The 26774-nt window shown below is 41.6% G+C and overlaps 1 protein-coding gene across 13 annotated transcripts in view; it reads left to right on the top strand.

Moving 5' to 3' along the window:
* The window catches only part of rbfox1 (RNA binding fox-1 homolog 1), a 231109-nt gene that overhangs the window by 154492 nt on the left and 49843 nt on the right, over positions 1 to 26774 (top strand). For 10 of the 13 annotated variants that reach the window (XR_015107938.1, XM_086170547.1, XM_086170542.1 and 7 more), the window contains one exon: positions 21968 to 22261. Coding sequence is in view for 12 of the 13 variants with exons in the window: in XM_086170542.1 (XP_086026668.1) it covers positions 21968 to 22261 (294 nt within the window). In the remaining variant the exon portion in view is untranslated. Of the gene's footprint in view, positions 1 to 15511; positions 15784 to 21967; positions 22262 to 26774 lie in introns of those variants that run through there. The other 3 variants (XM_086170545.1, XM_086170543.1, XM_086170546.1) reach the window with 3 other exon arrangements.

The following is a 26774-nucleotide window of genomic DNA, read 5'->3' as shown; positions in this document are numbered from 1 at the left end:
TTTTAAATTTGAACGGAAACAATAGTGTTAACATTTGGGTTACCGGGATCCGGTTAATTTAAGACGGGATTTGCCAAACAACTCAAAGCAACGCTGTCACAGCAGAATCATATTTGATTAAGAAAGATTGAGCGCAATCTACTTTCTTTATTTCCTCTCGCACACATGGTAAGTTTGCAAAACGCCGCTTCGTTTCTGACAGCTTCAGGTGTAAACCCAATCCCTTTGCGACATGCTTAATTACATATCTTAATTTATCTCATTCGATTCAGACCAGGTGATGGCGTTAAATACAATACGATCCAGGTGTACAGATACATATTAAAACCATCTGTAATTGAATAATTCTCAAGTCATTTTGTTTTCCATGACATGCCCGGTAAAGTAATATCTTTTCCAAGCAGACCCGTGAACAGAATGTGTATTACATTGTGAGGCTTCATAATGTATATTGTCGTGTTTTTGTATCCTGATATGTTACATTTCATTGCCCCTAATTAGAAGTGTCAATGATAAGCCTCCTGAGAATTGTCGCACAACTCACGGTAATAACAACTGTGTGTCAGTGTGTGTTTGTTTATTTATGTGCATGTGCGTGCGTGTGTGTGCGTGCCCACCCTCTTCAGCATTGTGTCAGATAAAATGGATAGTGACAGTTTCACTAAAGGATAATGTAGTTGGATTCGAAGCTGATATTATAACATGCGCGCGCAAACGCACGCGCGCGCGCACACACACATCGTATTCAACCCGATGAGGCCTTGCCAACATCGCAGGACTTTATATTGATCCATGTCAGCTTCATTTAACACAACACGGTTTGTGTGTAAACACGCCGTAGCCGCCACTTTTGTGTGCATCTTGTTACGCGGGGGGAGCGTTACCGCTTCAGGTGCGAGCTTTCAGGTGAGTGGTCAGTCCGAGGAGAAACATCCCAAAAATCGGACAAATCTGTTGTTGCTGAATAATTTCACATCAAATCTGAATATCTGTGTGTGTTTACGCATGCACGCGCCCATTTGTGTTCCTGATTGCACGGAAACGATGGACTTAATGACTGCTAATTGAAGAGTTCTTGTTGTCTCTGTGTTTTGGCACAAATGTGTCCAGTCACTTCCACTGATGATGGGCTGTAAAGATGGTAATGACATTTGCATTGTAAATGTGTCTCTTCAGCAAACAACATCAATGCAGAAATCAGGAGGAACATTTGTATAGTTGGACTAATATGATATTGCATCTGTGTTATTTACCCTGCTGGAATAATTAGACACAATAAACACTGGTTATTGTGGGATATTTTTCCGTAATTCATTTAATCCGTTTTCATTTTAAAGCAACAGTGCCACATTTAAGGCCATCTGTAATATATAATATAAGTATTAATTTATCACACATCTCAACAGACACATCTCTGGAGTGTTCAGCTTCAGCTTTGGACTTTTCTGTTTGTGCGTTTTACGATAGTGAACATTTCTTAGCATTTTATTTTGTATTTTCCGACAAACACGTCCAGCCGATGGATGGTATTATCCATGTAAGTTGATTAACAGTGTGGCATCGTTCCACTTAAAAAGTGCCAGAGGCTTTAAAGGTTAATCCTGAAAGAGAATCTTTGGAAAATGGCCTGTTGTTAAGAATGACTCATCAGCTAAACACGATTTACTTGGAAAATCTGCAACATGACACTTTAAAATGTGTCTCAGTTTGCATTCATCATTTAATATATCCCACTTGGAACTGTGGGTCGCGTACCAGGAACAGTATCTTCAGGAACGCTAAGGTCACGACTGCACCAGTTTTCAAAATAGTCGTGGCCCATTTTTATTATGATCATTTTTGTAGCAGTAAAACACTCCCTTGAGGAAGTGTACATGACATCAGCATCTCATACCCAAGATATCGTCGCGTCAATTTCAGATGCCGAACATTCACATGCAGCGGCAGTAGTAGCAACACTAGCAGTCAGGTCATCACCATTTGATTATCACTATTTGTCATCACTATTTGACTTTCAACTTTTACAGCTTTCAAGAAACCTTGCCAAAAATGTGGATCACATTTATTTTACATTCATTTGGATGGTGGATCGAAGTGATGCAGGGCATTTGGTGGGATAGCATAGCATTGCATGGTATAGCACATCATAGTATAGTATAGTATAGTATAGTATAGTATAGGAGAGTATAGTATAGTATAGGAGAGTAGAGTATAGTAGAGGACAGTACAGCACATCACAGCATAGTATAGTATAGTATAGTATAGTATAGGAGAGTATAGTATAGTATAGTATAGGAGAGTAGAGTATAGTAGAGGACAGTACAGCACATCACAGCATAGTATAGTATAGTATAGTATAGTATAGGAGAGTATAGTATAGTATAGTATAGGAGAGTAGAGTATAGTAGAGGACAGTACAGCACATCACAGCATAGTATAGTATAGTATAGTATAGTATAGTATAGTGTATAGTATAGTATAGTATAGTATGGGTGCCATCATCCCCCACAACCCTGAGTGCAGGATACGTGGCAGAGGATGGATGGCTGAATGGATGGTATGGTATGACATAGTATGGTATGCACATCATAGTATAGTATAGCATAGTATAATATAGCAAAGAATAGTATAATATAGTAAAGTACACAATAGCATAATAGAGCGTAATGTAGCATAGTATAATATAGTATAGTATATAGTATAGTATAGTATAGCATAGCATAGCATAGCATAGCATAGCATAGCATAGAACAGCACCATGGTATGGTATTATATGTTTGTTAATGTATGGTATAGCACAGTACAGCCAAGGATAGTGTAGTATCGTATAGTATGATGATCGTGGTGAAGAGCTGACTAGACAAGACAAGAATGCAATGACGTATGTTGTCAGCATACGTCTACAGTCAGGTAGAGTAGAGCAGAGTAGAGCAGAGTAGACTAGACTAGAGTAGGGTAGACTAAAGTTGGGTAGAGTAGAGTATGGTTCAGTAAGATAGAGTAGGGTTGAGTAGGACAGGGTAGGGCAGAGAGAGTAGAATAGGGTCGAGTAGGGTAGAATGGATTGCGATTGATTGGATGGCTTGACATAAAGAACAAATTGTTGAATGAGAAGGACTGATTGAATATTTAGCAAATTTACACAAAAACAGACGCCACACCTTTTCATTCTTTCCTCCCCCTCCGATTTAGCTTCCACCGCTTTTATAATGATCCGCCTCCCCTGTGACTTTGTGCCGGAATGGCCCAGATTGTTCCTCAATTCTTCCCTCGACTTAATGACAGATGAAGCAACGAGATCTCAGATCTGAACCCGTGGTTTTCAGGTCTCAGGACGGAGAAGTCGAGATCCTCTGCAGAACATTTTACTTGCAACTTCAAAGTGTGTTTGAAGCAGCATGTACCAAATTATATGGTTTTGTTTCCAAGATGACTCATTTTAAAAAGCTGGGAGGGTGTGTGTGTGTGTGTGTGTGTGTGCGCGTGTGTGTGTGTGTGTGTGTGTGTGTGTTTGTGTGGGTCTGTGTGTGCGTTCCTTTCCTGACATGCATTATTTACAGCCTGCCTGCGCTGCTTGGGAACCCTGCTATTTTCCGTGGGTGTGAAGCGTGCAGAGAAGCAGCCGTTGCATAACGTTTGGAGTCTCATGTGACTGGAGGCATGTGGCTGCACTGAGCACACACACACACACACACACACACACACACACACACACACATTGCTACAACACAACTCCTCCTGAAATCCAAGTCCAATGATGCACTATGGCTACAGGAAGCTGTACAGTGTGTGTGTGTGTGTGTTTGTGTGTGTGGGTGGGTGGAAGGGTGTGAGTGTGTTTGTATTATTATTGGCAGAGTGGAAGAGTATTGCGTTCTAATAGAGCCGCAGATCTGGGGTGTAACCAGCGGGGGTTGGGACCCCCCAGAGGGTTGCAAGACACACTTCACAGCAGTCCAATTTTCGCAAATCATGTGATTTTATGAGCTTTGTTTGCTGATCATCTGATTTCTTTTTCAAAAAAATCTATAATTTTGTAAATATTTCAATTTGTGTTTTTTTTTTTTGCCGATTTGTTTTTCCCCTCACTTGAAAATCTCTTGAAAATGATCAAAGAAAGGAATCTTTATTCTTACATATTTTATATTTTATATTAAACAAGAAAAGAATTAAGAAAGTATGAGTAAGAAAAAAACCTAAAAGTATCTATTTTTTCAACATAGCCAAAAATATCAGGTAGAAATTAATTAAAATGGCAGGAAATAACTTATCATGTCATATCGGATATGAACGATAAATCAGTGAAATGATAGTGCAAGAAGTTGCATCAAAATAAACATTTTTGAAATAGTCTGAAAAAGTGGCCAATAAAGGCTTGGTAATTATATTTATAAAATAAAATACAATAAAATAAATCAGACCTGAAGTACCCAAAGTGCCATCAATGTTTGGGTTCTCCGGCTCTCTCTCAAAAACCCAAAACAAGCAGTGATTTTATTGAGGATTCTTATTTTTCCATTGCAGATAACAGACCGAACGGTTCGATGTCGCTATACCGGGCCTTGTGATTGACAGGTGACCGGTCCACGCAAAACTCCACCTCTCAACAACGCCAGCTGTGATTGGCTGAGGCCCCCACCTGCAACCCTGTGTGCAGCATAAGCAAGATACACAATGAATCAATGTATTCTTTGAAGGTGCTGACACATTAAATGCGGTTGAATACTCAAACTGGATTTTCAAGGGGCAGATACGGCGCAGCTTCCGTTTCAAACACGCTGCATGGCGCCCTGTTCGCCTTTCATCCTCAGTGGAAAAGTTGAATTTAAATAAAAATGCAGAAATACCTGTAAGGTGAGTCCACAGTTATTGCTGCCACTGCAGTTAATGCTGCCAGGCAGAGTGTGATAATAATAATGCCCTGACTGTCATGGACTAGACCTGGTGGGTCTAAAGCAAGAATAGAAGGAATGACAGGGAGGAGAGCACCTAACGGGCAAGCGTGCGCGCACAAACACACACACACACACACACACACACACACACACACACACACACACACACACACGCATACACAGAGGCACAGGCATTATCTCGATGGAGTCATTTTCATAGTAAAAGACTTTTCTATCCAGCGCAGTGGCATCACCTCCAAGTGAAAGTGTAATGATCCAGTCATCTCGGCTTGATTGCAGAAAAGATGCTCGGGGTTTGACGCGCCCGTGATTCACTCAACAGAAAAAAAAAAAAAAATGGGAGGAGAAAAAAAAAAATCCAAGAGCTTTTATTTATTCCTTCTGACTCGGGTAACAGATTGAAAGATTTGTTTCAGATTTAGATCTAATAGTTCTTTCAGCGGAGAGGCCGGTGGTCACAATTAAACCGTATTGTGATGCATTTCGCAGCTCCGCAATGCATATCTTATGGCCCGTCCCAGTAACAACACAGAGGACTGCAAAGGGTGAATGCATATGGAGCTCTGCATTAAACAGTTCACACAGCAGGAGGAGAATAATTAAACACAACAGAGGAGGGGAAGGTGAACCCTTTCGTTTCTATTGTTGTTTAATGCAGCACATTTTCATACTCTCACCGAATATCCTAAAAAAAAAAGGGCCTTTAAGTTACCCTACAAAAAGAATAATGAATCAAGATCGATTTGTTACGAGCTCGTTCGCGGTGTAAACCGCTGCCGGTAAAGTCTGCGCTGGAAATGATTTCTAGGGATGCATGTGGCTACTGATCTTATTTATCTCTTTGTTGCTGTAAACATCTGAATAGAAATTTCCGTTCCCCTTTTTTACATCAGAGAGGAGGCAGAGATCTGCGGTAGACAGCTGGCGCATTCCGCCACGAGATGCTGACAATAGAATAATCTGTAGATAAATAGAAAGGCAGACACCGGGAGGACTAATGTTTTGGAACTGTCCCTTTAAGATTGGAATTAGGGGTTAAGCTTGGGCTGGACGTACGCAAATGGGAATGCATCACGATGATGAGTGTCCACACAAACATGAACCGCATGTGTTTAAGCGCGGCGGCCTAATTGTGGTGAATTGACAAAGCTGTTTCCAATTAACCAAATCCCCGGTCACACACAGACTACCTGGACGTGCCAGAATGTGTGTCTGCGGGCGTGCATGCATGCATGTGTGCGCGTGTCGAGTCCGGCTCTTTGTTTGCATTGAGAGAGGCTGGAGAAAAACTTCCTTTCGCAGCTGCCGGCCAGCCTCGCCGTCGCGAAGAGGCGTCAAATCTTCATCGTGTTGTGGGTCAGGTACCCAAAAAAAGATTTTTGGGTTCGTCCTGATGGGGGCAGTAGTGAAAAAGAAATGAAAGTGGTTTTAACCTTGAGCGCTCCATCCATTACATTACACACTATAGATCCATGGCTAAAACTGTGCATGTGCACAAAGGCGGTAAATGCAAACCTCCTCTCTTCTTCTTTCTCTTTTTTTTTTTTTTTTGGCAGATTTACAAAACAACGTGTAGGTGTGGTTGTTTGGTAATTGTCAGTCATTGTGTGCACGTAATTGTGCACGCCGCTTAACATCCATTCCCGCAAACAGCTGTAGATGGAGGTCCGCGCAGCCCCTAATGAGCTCATTTGCATACGATTCACTGTTGTTGTTCGTCGTAAGACGAGAAGGAGGCACAGAGATAACCAGCTTCTGCGACGCACACATGAAATGGGTATTTGAGGAACTTGAGGAAAGCGGTGTGGTAAAAAAGACCAAAATGATCATTTCAATAGGTTTGTGATATTTGAACCCGGTGATGCACATGCATGTAGCATATGTGCAAAGGAAGATGCTGCCTTCTAAATGTAAAACAAGGTAATTTCAATTTTTGTAGTTTTTTCAATAGTTGCTAGACCGACATAATCTTTTCTTAATGAGATAGACATATTGTTTTGAGGTAATGGTCAACGTCTTGTTAGATCATTTTTTTTTCCAGATTTTCAGGCAATTTCCCATCAATTCTTTGGGGCAAATACCCACCGTCCATGGATAATTTCATGTTTTGTTTTGTTTTTTGATTTGTTTTTTTTTTGTTTGTTTTATGCAAATTTAATGTTTTTTTTTCTAAGATTTTGAAAATTATAAAATCGGTTAACTGAGGGGAAAAAAAACAATTAAGATGCAGGTACAAATGATAATAATCACAAATCAAACTCCTTTCACAAGACTACATAAATGCATGTATAATATATGTATATATATATATAGAGAGAGAGAGATATACATGCATATATAACATATAACCATGATGACATAAGATTCCATCGTGACCCTCAGGATGTCCACTCTCCAGTTTGGAAACCTTTGGTTTAGTATATAAATCAATAAAGCTCAGCTTCTTCTCTCATGGCGTTCTGTCTATTTATATGCTTATACTTTCCTCTCTCTCTCTCTCTCTCAGTCTCTCATACACACACACAGACACACACGACACACACACACACATTATACAGGAACGGGGTTTTGGATCATTTTAAATTCTTGGCCATGATGCTGTGGAGCGAAGCTGGTGGAAGCTCATCTTCATGTTGCCTTGGAAACGTTGTAGGAAGAAAATGTTTGAATGTTTGATATGTCCTTGGAGGACGCGCGGTGTGTGTTTGGGAAGGTGGAGGTGCGTTTGTTGTTCCGTTGATCAACTCACTTACATGTGTCGTCTGATCAAGGTGAGGTGTTTTACACGCCGGTTCGGTTTTCTTTTGAAGCCCAACATTCTGATCGATGAGGTTTCCTTTGTTAGTCCTCTTATAATTACGTTTCAGGTTTGTACTCGACAATTTCCGGTCCTCTTTGTGCGAGGTGCTCGACGGCGCCCCCTAGTGGTGTAAAAGCAACACCCCCCATCCCAGTAAAGATACAAGAGACTTGTGACCCTACATTTTAAGTGATTTATTGCTCAGTTTTTGATTAATCTGTGACTTATTTAATCTTATTCTGCACACAGGGTCGCCAGAGGGGTTGTGCAGAAGGTTATCCCAGCTGTCTTTAGGCAAGAGACAGGGTTCACACTTTCATCCATGTTGGCAATTTAGGGTTTCCAATGAACCTCTGCATGTTTTTGAACTGTGGGAGGAAACGGAAGCCCCACATGGAAAGGCCTCGTTGTTCGGCGGAAGTACGAGCCACTGCGTCGGATTCATTTCTTTGTTAATGGCTGTTACCTCTTTTTTTATTTTCATTTTATTTTTCACGACTTAGAAATCACAGAGAAATCCCCCGGTGGAAGATATGGCGTAAAAAGCTTTGAAAAGCTCCCCCCCCTCCCTCGACCCAACTCAAAGTTTTAGCTCAGTGGCCTGTCAGTAAGACTTGACAGGTCCGTTAATATGCCAGATGATGTATTTAAGGAACTTTTTTTGATTAAATGTCAAAGAAGTTATTAACTCTGTTTCAGCTTTGATAGCAGATCACAATAAATTACACATCAAAAGCTTTACTTCTACACGGAGTGATAGATAATGATGGCTGGACCATTGTGACACTGTCACCGCTGCCCTGCATGTCTGTGATATTAGTTTGTGTTAGTGGAGATTTAATTAATGAATAGGTGGCGCGTCGTAGTGTTTGACAGGGGAAAAGTGTCATATTGGTCCCTGAAAAAACAAACAAAACACACGAACACACACGCATTTAGTGGCACAAAGGGAGGCAGTTTGTGTGCGTGTGTGTGTGTTTTGTCATGCAGCAATTCAGCGTAGAACGCTCTGTCAAAAGTCATATTGTGCCTGGATGAACCTTCAATAAACCTTGACTGTGTCTCCCTGCTCCTCCTGAGCAGAGTGTCCTTTTAGGCCGCAGGAGATCTCCAGGAAAGGGAGAGCAGATATTCATACCTCCGTCCTAAAACCAAGGTGATGGAGATTTGGGACTTGGTGCAAAGGTGTGGAAGCCAATCAGGTGTTGTGCCTGTGCACATGTGACATTTCAATGGGGGTGAATGGTTGTGAGCCTCTATATGACATGTAAATAAGAGGGTGAATATTTGTATGCTTCTAAATGTGGCCCTCTTGTCCGATGACAGCTGGGAAAGGCTCTGGTGACCCTGCAGAATAAGCATTATAGATATCAAATGAATGAGGGAATAATTATTTTGGACCAAATGGATCATATATATATACTGCTTGAAAAAAAAAAGGGAACACTTAAAAAACGCAATGTAACTCAAAGTCAATCACGCTTCTGTTTAAGAACATTACATCAGAGTTGGATCAGCCTGAAGTTTGTGTTTCTCCTTTAATTTTGAGTGTGACGCCAAATCCTGACCTCCATGGATTAATGAATTGGATTTCCATTGATCATTTTTGTGTGTTTTTATTGTCAGCACATTCAACTATGTAAAGCACAAAGTATTTAATCAGAATATTTCATTCGTTCAAATGTAAGATCTGTTATTTTAGTGTTCCCTTTATTTTTTATCTTTTTAGCAGCATATATATATATGTATATGTATATATCCTGTCTTATGGGACCAGTATCATATATGCATATAAATGAATATATTGAACAGATCATCATATATGTATATGTATGTATATCTATACACACACACACATACGTATGTATTTATATATATGTGTGTGAGTATACATATATGTATGACCAAAGTAGTAATTCATTCATATATATATACAATACACACACACAGACAAACATATATATATGAGCCATATGACCATATATATGGTCTAAAATACATCTGTTTGGTCCCAAATGTTAATTCATTCATATATATATATGTTTTCTTGGTCTAAAATATTCATTAATTCTGCACATATCTGTATATTCTGTATATGTGTAAATTTAGGGCAGCTGTGGCTCAGTTAGTGGAACAGGGGTCCCTCCAATCGATTCCCGGCTCCTCCTGCCTGCATGTCGATGCCTCCTCGGGCAAGAAGCTGAACCCCGAGTTGCCCCCAATGACCTGCTTAGCTCAGCCTCGCAGGGCAGTTCCGCCGCCATTGGTGTGTGAGTGCGTGCGTGAATGTCTGAATGCCGTCTAGTGTTTGAAACAACAAGGTGTCAAAGAGCTCCATAAGGGAAGACCATTTCCATTGTGTTTTATATTTGAGTTAAGCAAGGCATTTCCAATATTCCGTGCAAATCCTCCAATACCGAAGGCTGCAGCAGGGAAAGCGAAACCTTCGACATCGCTTCGTAAAAAGTGAGCGGCTGAGAGCAGAGATTGGAGACGTAACCGCGGAGCCCTGGCAAAAATTCCCCTCACGAGGAAAACCCTGACATTTGGTGTTTTTGTTTTTTTTTTCCCACCAGCATCGTGGCCATTGTTTCTCTGGCTCAGGATGTGAAATGGTGCGGGGGGACAGCCAAGTCCGTCAGCAGCAGCTCATTTTCTTGATTCCCGTGCAAATTGTGACTTCCACCTTATTGTCTTGCATCTAAAGATAATGTCGTCTATGCATTTGAAAAAAAAAAAATAGAATAAGAGCAGAGATCACAGATTGGTCAATTGTTAATTGGTCAAAACCAACCTCAAACAGATGAACGATATTCGTTTTTGCTTTCTTTTCTTTTGCCTTTCTTTGCCTTTTGAAGATGCCGTTTTTTCTTCTTCCTGCATCTCTGTGTGTGTGTTATGTGTGTGTGTGTGTGTGTGTGTGTGTGTTTCTCCGCCAACTCCAACTGGTGATACTTCAAAATAGCCCACAAAATACCTGGATGGAGAAAACACCTAGCAGCACATCAAGGACAGACACACACTATTAAATTACGGCTCCGGTCGGCGCGGACGCATTCGAAAGTTGCCATTAAATGAGGTGATTTATCAGGATTGTTCAGTTTTGTGTGCCAGATTTGTCTCTTCTCTCCAGACGACAACAGATGGGTCAATATCACCCGAGCCATTGTCTGTGTTTTCACAGCCGCGGTCACTCTCACGCCAGCAAAATGGCTTTTGGTTACAACATTGATCCTGACAACACAACAGCATCTGCGGGCTCGTTAGGCAAATGAACAAGTGTTTAAACAGGAAATGCGATGATGGCGCGCACCGCTCCGACACGCATTAAAACGCAACGTATAGACACACACACACACGCACACATCCTTCTTTTGACACCGGTCACATAAACACAGCCATAAAGCATTCATTATACCCTGCAGTTTGTGTCGAAATTTGATTAGATTAATAATAAGGGGTGACTCGGTGGCAGGTGACATTTCAAAGGCTTTTCTAATTGATGGCAAAATTGTTCCAAATGTCATTTCATCCATTACTCGAGACAAGAGAAGACCACGCAGTGCATCATACTGCTGTGAATGATCTTACGGATCAGACAGGTCAAGGTTTTAAGTGGAATGTTTCAAAGATGGAATGAATTTTGATTTAATAATGTACTTTTAAGAGGTCTCACCCGCTCCGAGCGTCAATCCGGAGAGTATCAAATTGATGGATTGTACTCGAGGAAGGTTTGTACTTGTCCGTCTGGAAAAAACAGATGTACTTCCCTGTTATCCGATGAACCGATGTGAGATAAGAGACTTGAGATTCCATAACCCGGGCCCGGCTTTGTTTCACTTCTTGTCCTTTTTGGATGGACCCGTTTCTCTTTCGCTCATCTTATTTATCCTATCGACGCACCGCAATGTCTATTTGGCCATTAAAACCTACAGCGAAACAGTTTTCGGTTTTCCATTTCCATTGGTTTATTATTCGTAACAGTAACACTCGTGCTTTCCCAAATGCACAGCATTTCTTGATTACTATTTTTCTAGGCTCCTATGGATAAGTACGATTTTTTTTTTTTTTCCAATAGATATTTGGAGCCAAGACAAGTCAGCAGGTCTGGACCACAATCTGTGAGATGATTTACAGAAACCGAAAATTCCCTCATGAGCAAGCACAAGGGCGAGGACACAACTGGCTTTTGCCAATGTGTGCGGCCTTCTGCCTCGACCGGTCGGAGTAGAAAAAGAGCACAACGACACAGATTTGGGGGCGGTCGTGAGGCTCGGGAGGAACAGGCACATATGATCTCATACTAATAATAACACTGACGCTACCGCAACTAGCTCAACACCCAAAAAGAGGGTAGAATATGTCACGCTGGAGTCGGAAAACCACGACCAAACCCATCGCCGCCGTCTGAAGAAATAGGTCATCCGGTAATGAAGGTGTCGACTCTGCTAGGTGCTTAGTGGCATGTGTTGTTTATAATTGCACACATATCCTTTGGTCGCACAGTGTTTATATTTTGCCACAAAGGCAGCAGATAGCTGGACAGAGCTATTGTTAGCCGCTGCATTAGCGTCAGTTTGCTTTGTCAAGCTAAGGTCAGTTTAATAATGGTATTATTTCTATGGCTTTTCTGCCATAGAGACATGGGTTGCATGCGGCATTTAATTAAAAGTAAATAATGTGTATGTATTTGTCTTTATTTAAAATACACAGCAACCTCTTTAAGGTGAAAACTATTTGTTTTGCAGTGGTGCTTTCTTTTACTGTCGGCCATCGGCGACCACTTCGATGGATAGTGGCTGTCACAAGTCTCCTGAACCTTTGAGCCAGTGTTTGTGACCTGGAAACTTGGGAGAATCCCTAGACTTTATGATCAGTGCAAACACACAAACAAACACACACACACACACACACACACACACACACACGGTCACCCACACTAGTACTCATTCTTGCTTTCATCCAACTCTTTCTCTCCATGTGCCCGGGTGATCAAACGGTCAGAGGGAACCTATTGATCTGTGGATACAGTGGCTGTGTGTGTGTGTGTGTGTGTGTATGTGCACAACAAACACACACAAACACGCACGTGGGTGAATGACTCTGTCAGTTCTTTGTGGTTTAATCGTTGGCCAATCCATCACAAGGGAATGGAGACTTCCATATAAATGGTGCTGCTCCTTAAGGAATCGGTGCAGTTACCTTTTTTTTTTAACAAGCATTTCATGTTAGGAGTGAATGAATGAATGAAATCAGTCTGATGCAGTCGATCGCTCATGTCGCATCGTTAACCGTTTAACAAAAATGATTCGGATGGTAATCCGATTGCGAGCAAACACTCATACTCGTGCGTTGGCGCTATTAGAGTTCATCAAACACCAGCTGTTTCCCATCGTATTGCTTTTACCCCCATCGGATGCGATCAGTGATGCGTCAACGCCGTGTTTCCTCTTCACCCGCTGCTCCAGAAACGATCTTTAACTGCGGTGGTGAGGCATCACTGCGTTATTCTCAAATGCAAGACCACTCGTAACTTCCTGTTCTTCCTTACCGCATTCCTTTCTTTTATAACCCACCTTATAAATAAGTAATCACTGCGTGTTTTGCTTGTTGGGAAATGATTTATAGCGGTTTCATCTATTGAGTCAGCCTTTATACACATATATACGCTATTGGATTTTATTTTTGCAATGAAGCAAACCCACCCTGCAACGTATACGTATTGAACGGATTTAACGTATTGAAATAAGGATAAAATCTAGTGAGGGAAATTCAAAGGATGGGAAAAAGTTGGTTTAATTGAGTACATGAGAGGAAAACATCATTACCTGTAGTTGCCAAACTACACTGGAAAGACAGCTTGCTTATTCCCGGTAAATGTGTTGTTTTTATCAGTGATGCACAATCTACTGACTCAGGTGCCTTTCACTGAGCCCCCTGGAGGCCCCGGCAGGAAATGCACACTGATGCATTTAGTAAGTCGCTCTAATAACAAAGAAATATCGCCAGATAGTCTTACAATCCCCTGTGATCAGAGTAGCTCGATGTTGACATTAATAAACCACCAGTGGGTTCCTTTCTCTAGCATTCATTCATTCATTATTTCCACCGTTTATCCCGCACTCGGGGTCAGGAGGGCCGGGGCCGATCCCTGCCGTGATTGGCCGATCGATCTCAGCCCCGCGAAAAGAGACACACGGCCGTTCATGCCCGCTTTCACACGCCGAGGCAATTTTGGGGTCTCCAATTTCTTGTTTTTGGCCTGTGGGAGGAAACCAGAGAACCCGGGGGGGGAACTCACGCAGACACGGGGAAAACACGGAGACTCCACACAGAAAGGATTCCTGTCGGAGTCGAACCAGCGACATTTTTGGTGATCGGCGAAAATGCATCGACTGATGGTCATGGAAAGGCTCATTAAGGTTCACTTGTCGGGTTTACAGTTTGTTCGTGGAACATTTACGGTACAGATTTTGAATAAAAAACAGATTAAGAAGAGTAAGTCAGTACGTTATGTTGTTTTGCAGGAGTTTCAAACATTGTGTTCCACCATTTGTTGCTTTTGTCAGCACTTACACAACCACAACACTGATTGGCAGTCATGTTGGAACGAGCAAGTTGTAGACGTTCAGATAAAGGAGGGCTGGCAACCGACTGCGGCGAGTTGGCTGTAACTGGACTCTATTCGGCTGACTGAACAGACCGCTGAAAGGGCCGATCCTAGTGGGGCCCCGGTTCTTTTTCACCTGGAGGAATCAAGTTAAGTCCAAAATCACAACCCGGTTGTCCGATGACGTTCTTGGTGTAGAACGGGAAAGTTCAGAAAGACACGATTTCAGTGCGGCGGGCTTCTGCCTCGACCAACTCATTTAAACAAACGAGAAGAGTCAAACCACCTAATGTTGGTCGAGAAAAAATATCACTAAAAAGGTTAGAGGTTGGAAGGAAATGACTCATTATTATCTAGCAGGGGTTAAAGATGTGTTGCTGTCACGGACTCGCTCTGATCGACTTTTGCTTGCTGTGACATCACATGCGCCCTTTGTTGCAAGAAAGCTGACTGATCCGCTCGCGTCGTTAAAACTAAACCCGTAGAATTGAACTTTGGCCGTCGCCCAACAGTGACCACCCACTCTTTTGCCGGGAAGAGAAATTTCTGATCATCTACTCCGTCGCTGTATCGGATAATCCCTCTGTAAACAGCTCTAAACCCCGGGGCTGAGATAACCAGCTGCAAGATGAATGCCGATCTTATAAAAGATTGATCCGAGGGAGGGAAAAATGTTGTGTAAAACTCTGAAACGGTATCGAGACTGTGTAAATAAGTATTTCAAGTGTTGAGAAACAACGAGAAACATTTTCGCCAGTAGTAAGCCTGTTTTCTCCGTGCCGGTGGGAGACGTCTTAGCCGGTCATTCAATTTAGCGTTAGCGGCTAACACTTAAACCGACCGTCGGAATCGTGGGTCTGTGATTGACTGGCGGCCGGTCCACAACGTGCCTCTCGCCCGGTGACGTCCGGGAGAGGCTCCGGCATCCACGCGACCCGAAGTGCAGGAAAAAGTGGTAGATAATGAATGGGGGGGGCGGATGGATGAATTGTGGGAACTGTAGTACTTCTCTGTCATTTAAAAAAGAAAAAAAAAATCTGTAAAGGGTGGTAATATACTGACTGGTGATTTATCTCTGAGATTGGAAATGAATGAGGGCTTTTCTGATGACGGCAAAAGAAGAAAGGGTTGAATGCGACAACCAAAGTCGAAGGGAGGAAAGAACAGCGGTGAGAGCGGTGAGTACAGTTGGAGGGAATGCGGCTTTCATTCACAGTAGCACCTCCTCCTGCTCTCTCTCTCTCTCTCTCTCTCTCTCTCTCTCTCGCTCTCTCTCACTCAAACACACACACACACAGACACACACACATCCATGCACGCACCTACACACACATACATGCACAAACCTACACACACAGCCATCTATAATTGATGCTAGCTGCAGGCAGACACTGCTGGGCTGGACTTTATAGCGTAGCTGGATGTGCGAGGAAGGCAGAGGCAAAATGGTAGAGCAGGTACTTCTCAGAATACACACTGTTTTTCCTCCATCTCTCTCTCTCTCCCTCTCTCTCACTCTCTCCCCCACTCATTCTTTCCCTCTCTCTCTCTCTCTCTCTCTCTCTCTCTCTCTCCCTCCCTCTGTCCCTCTCTTGCTCCACTCATTGTCGGTTCCAAGGCGGCTTTCTTGCACCACACTGTTTGTGCTGCGACTGCAGAAAGCAGCAGCTCCATGCTCCTATTGTGAGCTGCAGGAGAGTGCGGGCATACAGGCTGTACAGTGTGTGTGTGTGTGTGTGTGTGTTTATGTTTGCTTTTGTCAGTCTCTGCATGCATATGCGTGTGTGTGTGTTTGTGTTTTTCAGTATGTGCATGCATATGTATGTATTTGTATATGCAATTATGTGCATGCATACATGTGTTTTTAAGTGTGTGTGTGTGTGTGTTTCATTATAAAAGCTTGTAGGAGTCTTTGGATCTCTGCATTATAATAATGAGAAGGTAAAGCGATGCAAAGGAGGGAGTTCATGTTTACCGTGGCAGGTATTAATAATATCATACATAACTGTTGGCATCTGCTGTGTTGAAAAGATTAGGACAGGGGTTTTCAAAAGGGGTGTGGGGTCGGGAGTGGGAGGGGTGCAGGAGATTTGCGCTTTAATTCCTTTATATTTTGCATTTTGTACATTTGTTTTCTCCTTTTTTTTTTTTTTTTTTGAAATCTCAATCTTGTTTCTATTTCCAAATTGCCGCTCCTTCTGGAAAACTCGCTTCGGATGTTCCCGAACCGTGGGAAGATCAGCGTGTGTGTGAATTGGCAGCAAACGTGCCAATAAATATGGAGAAATAGTTAAGTACTCTGATGGAAATGGCAACATATTTACAAGAAATCGTTCCGTAAGGACAAAAAAAACAGGAGATGCTGAGAAAATACACGACGATCGGCTGATCATTGACGGTTAAGAGTTCGGACATTTCCACGATAAGCTGGTGTTGGTTAAGCAAAGTTTCCAAAGTGACATTGTTAAACCAAAGCGCAGGGATGTTTTATTGCCTTTTTTTGTACTTTTGATAAAAGTAATCAAGATTTTTGGCTAAAATTCTTAAAAATATAATTGTATCTTTAAGCAGATTCTGATAAATATGTCATATTTGTGTCCAGATCTCAATTGCCTTTTTCACGAACCAAAGGGAGAATGGTTTCCACCACCAACTCCTCAAATCTGAAACACGGACACTGAGATGTCAATTTGACTTAAAAAAAAACAAACAAACACCAAAATTCATTTATTTTAGTGCACAGTGCTTATTTCTGACATTTGACCGGCGGTGTCTGGATGGCGCTGGTTTTTGTTCGACAAATCGTGAAAAAATAAATCGAAGCATAAATCAGAAAAATAGAACAAATGAAACAAAATGAAAAATACTTCTCTGATATACTTGAAAGTCCAAATAAAAATAAAAATAAACAACAGGTAGACAGCAGCTTGCTCCCGAGTTCATTTCACGGCATGTTCGCTCCTCCCGGTCCAACACGTGACTAGATAAAGACTATTGTGGCTAAACATGACAGAAGGAAGCAAACTTTCGCTGCAAAACGTTAATTTGCAAATCCTCGGAAAATCTGTCATCTCACAGTCCGTCATGAAACAGAATCAAGTATTGCTCAGCGAACAAGTGTCATATTTATACCCAACAGAGGAGGGAGAACTATTATACACATACATCTCTCTCTCTCTATATATATATATATATACATATGGTTATAAATATATAAGGGTTTTGAAACTGTACATAATCAGAAAATAGGTTTAAACTCGCTTAAATCTTTGTGCATGTGATATCATAATCAATTGTAGCGACAGCACAGCACATTTGTTTTTCTTTTATTCTTTTTTTATTTATTATTTTTGTGTTTATTTTTCTTTCATTTACTTATTTTTTTATTTTATTTTTTTACAGAAACTGGGGGGGGGGGGTTAGCCTGAGGTGGAAACACATGCAGCTGCTTCTATTCAGGAGAAAGACTGAATTTCAACTCTCTCTCTCTCTCTTTCTCTCTACACTTACTCAGAATTTTTATTGTATTCCGTCCGTTGAGTGTGTGTGTGTGTGTGTGTGTGTGTGATTGTGCGTGTATGTGTGGGTTTGTGTGCAGTGCTCTGCCACGTTAAGCATATTTCAGCCCTCTAAATGTGGTTCTCATTACACAGCGCATTTCGCCAAGACTCACCGTCTCTCTCCCTCTCTCTCTCTCTCTCTTTCTCTTTCTCTCTCTGTAATGGCTGCAATATAAATATCCCACAGGAGTAACCCTTTTTAAACATACACACACACACACACACACACACTAAGTGTTTTTTTTTTTTTTTTTTTTTTTGAGGCACATTCACTTTCTTTCCTTAAACGTTTTCACCATATTTTATCAGTCACAGCTCGTCAGCTGAAACCACATTTCAAAACGCTTTGCTCCCTCTGCCACCCTTTCATTGTTTGCTTTGTGTTTGTGCTGAGAAGCCCTGAGTGCCGCGTTCGGAATTCATATACACTCCACATGTAATCTGCGTTGATACTCGTGTCCCACTACAGTCGGCGTTCACTTTGCATCGGTACGAGGGGTGGGCCCGCAGAATCCCCCGCCCTCCACCTCCCAACCCGCCCCCCCTAGCGGATGTTGCCAGAAGTGCGTGTTGGGAATCGATAATGACTTCCTGCGGCGCTGTGGAAGCGGCGCCATGGCGGCCTTGAAGTGGGGTGCACTCGCATCGTGTTCAAGAAAAGTAGTTGGCGGTTACATTTTTTTTTTTCTAAATGATCAGAATTTTAGTGTAATAAATAGAGAAAAGGCCAAAAAAAGCATGAGTAATTATATATAGATAATAATTTTACATTGTGAAGCTTGGAAGATTGATAATAACTAACTGGTGTTATGGAAGCGGCGCCATTGCGGCCTTGAAGTGCACTTAAGATGTGTTCAAGAAAAGCAGTTGGCGGTTATTTTTTTTTTTCTAAATGATCAGAAGTTTAGTGTAAGAAATAGGGAAAAGGCCAAAAAAGCATGAAAATTTATATATATAACAATTTTACATTGTAAAGGTTGGAAGATTGATAATGACCTCCTGCGGGGCAATGGAAGCGGCGCCACCGGTTACATTTTTTTTTTCTAAATGATCAGAATTTTAGTGTAATAAATAGAGAAAAGGCCAAAAAAAGCATGAGCAATTATATATAGATAACAATTTTACATCGTGAAGCTTGGAAGATTGATAATAACTAACTGGTGTTATGGAAGCGGCGCCATCGCGGCCTTGAAGTGCACTCAAGATGTGTTCAAGAAAAACAGTTGGCGGTTATTTTTTTTTTTCGAAATGATCAGAAGTTTAGTGTAAGAAATAGGGAAAAGGCCAAAAAAGCATGAAAATTTATATATATAACAATTTTACATTGTGAAGGTTGGAAGATTGATAATGACCTCCTGCGGCGCCATCGTGGCCTTGAAGTGCACTGGCGACGTGTTCAAGAAAAGTAACGGGCAGTTAAGATTCGTTTTTTAAATGATCATAAATTTAGTGTAATAAATAGAGAAAAGACCAAAAGAAAGCATTAAAAATCATATATGTAGCAATTTTACATTGTGAAGGTTGGAAGTTTGATAATGACTCCCTGTAGCGCTATGGAAGCGGCGCCATCGCAGCCTTGAAGTGAGGCGCACTCGCGACAAGTACAAGAAAAGTAGTCGGCGGTTAAAAAAAATCTTTTTAAATGATCAGAAATTTGGCGCAATAAATAGTGAAAAGGCCAGAAAAAGTATGAAAAATTGTATATGTTACAATTTAACATTGTGAAGGTTGGAAGATTGATAATGACTTCTTGCGGCTCTATGGAAGCGGCCTTGAAGGTGCACTCACGACAAAAAAAGAAAAAAAAAAAGCATGTAAAAATTTGATCAATTTTACATTATGAAGGTTAGAAGATGAAGATCCAAAAATAATTTCATTTAACGGTTCCATTTTTATTTTGTTTTGTTTTACTAAATGCAATATGGCTGTAGGGTCTCATCCCGTCTCCTCCTCAAAAGTTTGACATGTGTTTTACGGGCGGGACGCGTCTCTGGAAAGAGCCGTTCTGAGCGCATCTCGCAGGAAATGGAGCATGGCGTCGGTCCGGGCAGGTAATCAAGTCAAGCTGGTCTCACAACCCCATTCTATCAGCTGGTGATTAGCTGATCTAAGCCAGCTGACGACCCACTTACCTTTCCAACGTTTTTGCGGGGACAAAACCGGAAGTGAGAATAATGTCCTCTTGGAAAAGCGGAAAAGTCGTAAAACAATCCGAGGCAGATTTTCCATGAGCAACCAGGGAAACTTTTTTTTTTTTTGTGGGGGGGGGGCAAGGTCGCAGCTGAGGTTTTTGAAAGCGGTATTTGTCGTTTTTTTTTTTCCAAGAGGAGCTCTATCCGGTTCTACTTCTCCATGGCTTGTATGAGACACTTAAAAATGCGGGGCAGAATGTATTTATCGTTGTCGTCCGGGGTTTACCGTCCCTTTAAGTGATAGTGAAGGAACGACCCCCACATGTGATTTGCAACGTCCACATCCACGTTATTGTCTCTATAAATGATAGATATTGTAGAGGTATTATGAGCAGTTCGGAAAATATAAACATGTTTAATAGGAGGAAGTAAATATTAAGTCCCCATGTAGGCAGAAGTGGAAAATAACCCCATTTTATAATCACATGTAAATATACAGTACTCGTTCGCGGGGTGAGTTTGCATTATTTCGGAGGATTTTGATAAATCTGAGGTGGATTATATTGGCGTACTCGCCACCATGATGCAACAATGTATTGGAGACCCCAAATTTGTTTATATGGCGCCCAGTCCAGGGTGAACCCCACCTCTCACCCAATGACAGCAGGGATGGGCCGTGACCCTGAGTGTGGGATAACTGATGTAGATAATGAACGAAATTTGCATTATATTTTCAAAAATATCTGTCAAAAAATCAAAATAGATGCAACTTTTTTTAGCAAGGACAAGAAAATACAAGGACAAGCCAAGTATGAATGAAAGTTAAGTTTTGTAACTACTCATACTTACCTTCCATTATATCAGCTACTGTATCATTAAAACTCAAGTGTTTTCATGCCAAGTGTGTGTTGTTAAGTGTTCATGTGTGTGTGTGTCTGGGTTGTGAAGTGCTCTCTGCGATCAAGACAACAACTTTGCCGCCTCACTGATTGATTCATTCAGCAGGTGCTCATTGAACGGGACGGCTCCTTGTGCCTCCTCCGCATGGCCTTGACGCGCCGATAACCCCGATATCCCTGCACAACAAACCCGCTGATGTTCTGAGTGAGAGGATGAATTTATCCAAGAAGAATTTTTAGGATGAATACATTTTGTAAGCGGTTTCGGTCATAAACAGAGGAGGGATGGGGAATATATTGGTAGACGGATGCTGGACTTGGAGGTCTAGAGACCAAAGAGAAGATTTTTGGACGTAGTGAGAGAGGATATGATGTCACAGATTAGGGTTAGATGGAGATGGTTGATATTTGCCGTGGTGACCCCTTAAGGGAAAAGCCGAAAGAAAAGGAAGAACGATTTTGTAAGCAGTGGAGATACGAAACAAAATCGGTTGGAAAAGAGCAGAGATTCAGCACGTTCACTCCGTCACTCACAAATCTGCCGGGTCAAGTCACACCTTCATTTGCTTATGATGCTGCACCCCATGCGATTATTAGGCCGTGTTTTTACTTGTTCATTTGGTTTATGGAAGTGGATTATATCGCTGGATAACCCAAATATGTGAATAAGAGACTGAACATTACATTACATTTTAGTCATTTGGCAGACGCTTTTATCCAAAGCAACTTACAAAAAGTGCAATTCAGTCACCGAAGATCCAAAGTACCAGTAGTTGGAAGTCAGAAGTGACCACTCTAGCCATCTAACGCTCGTATGTCTATGTGGTGATTGGTCTATCCTGCCTGCCAACCAATAATACCGAGTGTAGGGTCCGTGCAGGATAAGCAGCATGGATAGTGAATGAATGAATGAATGAATGAATGAATGAACTTGGAAGTTTGAAAAATGTCCGGAGTGATATTAACTTGACTTAACTTGACGAGTAAGAACATTCATTGCGATTCTGTTGGTCGATGTTTACCGGTTCTAAACTCCGCCTCTTTTCACAGGGTAACCAGGACACGCCGACACCCCCGGACCCATCCATGGCCCAGAGTTACCCGTCAGCCCAGTTTGCCCCCCCTCCCCAGAATGGCATCCCAGCTGAGTTCACAACTTCACACCCCCACCCGCATCCGCATACCCATCCACACTCCCATCAGCACCCGGCGGCGCCGCAGGACTACCCCGGGGTCCAGGCCTCCGTCAGCGAGCATCCGCTCAACATGTACCCGTCCTCGCAGAGCCACAACGAGCAGAGCGGCTCGGACACCAACAGTCAGACAGTCACCGGCACCGCCACAGTAAGGCATGATGGGAGATGCAGGGGTTTAGCTTCAGAGTAACTCTATTTATTTTAACCTTAGCCATGATTTGTTCGGTTTCTTAATCACTTTTAATCTGTTTCTCGTGCACTTTTCAAAGACGACTTAAAAGCAAAGGAGAGCCGCAACAAATGTGATGACCTCATTCGCGGACAATTAGTTTATTTAACTGTATTGCAGTTACAGTACACCAGACACTTAAGTGTTTATTGTACTCACTTCTTTTCTATCAAATCAGCAAAATACAGGGAATACATCACTTCTGCCTCACAGCAAGAAGGTCGCTGGTTTAATTCCCATTTCTGTGTGGCGTCTTCCCGTCCAGCATTTCTCCAACCGCCAAAAAAACATGCAGCAGGTTCTTAGGAAACCATAAATTACTCAGGCTTTGAATTAGAGAATAGTTGTACATCTAAATGACCGGTCTATGAGCGAATGACTGGTGTCATATCTCTATATGACATTTGAATGACGGACGGTTGTTTGTATCTAAATGTGGCCCTGTGATCAACTGGCGACCGGCTCACAGTGACAGGGGGATAGGCTCCAGCCCGGAATGAAGGAATCAATCAATCAATCAATCAATCATCTAAATGAAATTAAGTCTCAGTCATTGCGTTATATCACGATGTCGATATCAATAGAGTAACTTCACTGTGAGAGATTCCATTTAAAGAAAACGAGCACTGAATGATTTCTTGGAAAATCTTTCAAAGTTTAAGATCTAAAAAAAAAAAAAAAAAATGAAAGTTGGAACTTATATTTTAGAAGTTTGCTGGTGAAAAGTTGCCAAACTGAAAGTTGTGTTTTTCTAGCCAGGTGTTTATCCTCCCGTGGCTCCCGTCTGCGTCTCGTGGCTTTCAGCCCTCCAAATCTCTCCTCGGCTAATTCTAATAGGTTAGATGTTCTACTTTATTCTAGATGGTAGAGTATTTTCCCGTTCAGGACCCCCGGGGTCCTCAACACTCTTATCTCAACAAGTTTGCTCACCCAATTTTAAAACACAACCAGCCGGCGATATGCGCGTCACACTCGCAGGCAGATTCTGCTATTCATTCTTTTTCCTGGAAGTACACAGTTCATTTCCATAAATATTTATGACTCTGTCTGTCTAAAGCGTAATAAAGAAAGGGGTATTACTTTGCATAGTGATGCCGTTTCCCATTTGAAGGAAATGCTTAGTTATCTCTTTTTTTTTTTTTTTTTTCCCCCTCTGTCTCAGTTCGACTTTCATACTTGGTTCAGACGCGCGTTATCAGAATCAAAAATTGAAATATAATACCGCAACCTTTCTTCCGATTTGCAAATTGGGGGGAAAAAAAAAGGGAGGGTGCGCGATAATTTGCTCATTCTTTTTGAAAACAGCAGAAAGACAATATAGTTACTTACCGGACGTCACTATTTTTCTATAAATCGTTTTCATTTGGATTCGCGCCACATATACAAAAAAAGGGGTGACAAAGTACTATGACCTTCGACCCCTTAGGCCTGGCGTTTCCAACTTCTAGCATCCTTCAACCCAGATCTTCACCCTCCCTCCTCCAAACCGTCTCCATGCGACTTAATCTCCAGAACATCTAACCTGTGCCGTCTCCTCCTCATCTTCATCTCCGCCGCCTGCGGCTTTGCCTCCCATCTCTTCCTGAATGCCACTCTCTCTAATCCAGACGGCACGGCTCTGGGAGTTCGTTCAAAACGAAACGGGATGCAACGCGCTTGTAAACAGATCCGTGCTCTGAACAAAATGCAGCCAAAAAAGAAAAAAAATCAAATATTGGCATTTCTTTACAAAATCTCCCCGATTTGTTGAATAGTAATTTTTTTTAGGACATTTTCCTCAAAAGATTCAACAGCTAATTTTCCTCCTCATCACGTACCCCTTAATGAATCGACCTACCGGTTATAAATGTTGACAAATAAAAAACAACAAATTTTCCTCACTTTTCCCAGACTCTAATCTCAACGCATCTGTTGTTGACACTTCCAGGTGTTTGTAACATCTGGAAAGATGCCGAAATCCAAGAGCGACGGATTGATAGATTTGAGGAGCCGAGCGTTCTCGCTACTGAGACGCCGTTCCTATTTCCCTCCATCTTCAGTTTCCCGAGGCTCGTGTTACGGCAGAGTGAATGAGGTCATATCCAGCTCCTGCCCTTTGCATTTATACTAATCAAATAACACAATCTAGCAGTGCGGGGGGGGTCAATGATACATTCCTCCGGATCAAAATACATCAGCTGTAGGATCAATCATCCACTGCAGTAGATGCACATGTAAAATGTGAACCCCTTTTATTTTGAAAATCCCCTCTCGCCTGACAGTGAGGAAATAAAGTACGATTATCCGGACGGGGCGCAATCACCTTTGCGCTGGGATGAAACGTGACCGTGTCAACGTTATGTAAAAATTGTGCAATCGTGCGGCCAATCAATGAGGTTTACTGAAAGAAAAAAAAAGAAAAGAAAATGAGGAATTGTAAACTTTAAAAACAGGAAATCGTACATTAAACATTGTTTGCTTCTTTCCTTTGAAAATTTTCCACTCTCTCATAGATGCGGGTTTGTGTGTGTGTGTGTGTGTGTGTGTGTGTTGCACGGTTCCTCTGCTGTGCAAAGTATCTCGAAACGAGGATGGATTGAGAGAAACCAAGTGTGGCAAACTGTACATCTGGAGGCCTCATCAATCCTCCCTCCCCGTCTGTCCGTCGGCCGCTCTCCCTCCCCCACTCCGTCTCACCGCTTTTGTTTTTCTTTCCTCCTCCTTCCAGCCACGTCTGCGCTTGTCTGTCTCTCGCTCAGGCATTCTTCGGCTGTTTAATCCAGGTGTTCTCAAAGCGGGGGTCGGGCTCCCCCCCCTGCGAGGGGGTCGGGAGATCGTTCTCGGAGATCCGAATGAAAAATTTGAGAACGCGCGTGCGATTAATTACCGCGGTTGACTCAAAAAAATGTATTTTTTGTTGATCGGATCTCAGTCTGTCCGTCCAATCCAAAGGTCGGCGGTTCAATTCCCGGCTCCCGCTCTGTTTGCGTATTAAAAGGTTCCAAGGCCAAGCTGCTTCCAGCGGCCCGGATCCATCCATGTGCGGGAAATTGCTTCGCTAATATGATTATATCGTTGGCTAATGCATTTAAGTGTTTACATTTTAAAAATGTTGAAAAAATTTAGAAAAAAAAAAATGAATACAAATGGACGAATCATATTGTGCAAATATATCTCCATGTTTAACAAGGTGAGAGATTAAGTTCAAATTCCAAAATATAGAAAATAAAAAAATAAAAATGGTCACATTTAACTGTGGATGGATTGGTTCAGGTGGGATGGCAAGGGCTAAACATGGATGTCCTCAGATGGACTGGTGAAAAAAGAAAAGGAAAGGAAATAACTTTGTTGTTTAAGTTTGTAAGAGAAAAATCAAACATGCTTTTTTTAAAAAAAAAAAAAAAAAATCCTGTTCTGAGTGACGTTCAAATTCACAAAAAATATTAACTAAAAATATTTATATTCCAGGTTGTACCACTGAAGGGTAATTCACACTGGTATTCAGGAACCTCTGGCTATTTTATATGTAATTATTCACAAAAACTGAAAACTAGTTGCTTTTTGCCTTTGTCAATTTCTATTAACTGTTAGTTTTTCTCCCCTGAAGGTACCAGATCCAAAAAAGGACAGGGTTGTCAGGGTTTGTTATAATAATAATAGCATTATTAAAAATAATAAGCGTTGTTATCAGGTTATACATGAATTACATATAATAATGATTTATTAAAAGAACAAAAATGAAGATTGGAGACGGTTTCAATTTTTCATCAACATTGTATATGCCTGCAACGTATAACAATATCAACCATTATGACTGGGCTGGATTTACCAACTAATGACACCAAAGTGATGACAACTTTATTATTACAAGGACCTTGTGTTCTGACAGCAAAAACAATGAAAACAATAAAAAACTATGCTGAGGGGGTGGCTTCTTCCTCTTTAAACTGCCTCGGTCATCAAAAATGAATGAAATAGGAGATGGTGATATTTAAATCTGAAGTCACCGTCTCCATTAAAACACAAAACTCCATTATAACTGTTCAGAAAAATGGAAGTTGGTCAGAAAATCCTACATATCATCGTAAATCTTCACTGACTCATTTACATAATGTCCTACAATACGAGGCTGAAGTCTCTGGGCCCACTTATAATGTGTGTGTGTGTGTGTGTGTGTGTGTGTGTGTGTGTGTGTGTGTGTGTGTGTGAGATGACCTCATCTGGTTTGAGTGTTTACAGAGTGACGTAATCCTCCATGCTGCCTCATCGGGACTCTGTCCACTAACAGAAAAAATAAAAAAGCTAAAAGGCTTCAAAAGACTTTATTACGAAAATTAAAAAGCAAGTCATCAACCCGCCTTATTATTGTTATTCTCTAACACGTTGTATCATGATAATGCATGTCGACTTGCCTCTCACAGCAGGTCAGTTTTAATCATACTCAAAGTCACAA

Source organism: Fistularia commersonii, chromosome 23 (genome assembly GCF_037954325.1).
Source record: "Fistularia commersonii isolate RoL2024-O1a breed Wild chromosome 23, RoL_Fcom_v1.0, whole genome shotgun sequence".
Classification (NCBI taxonomy): Eukaryota; Metazoa; Chordata; class Actinopteri; order Syngnathiformes; family Fistulariidae; genus Fistularia; species Fistularia commersonii.
This window is presented reverse-complemented; position numbering and strand designations above follow the sequence as displayed.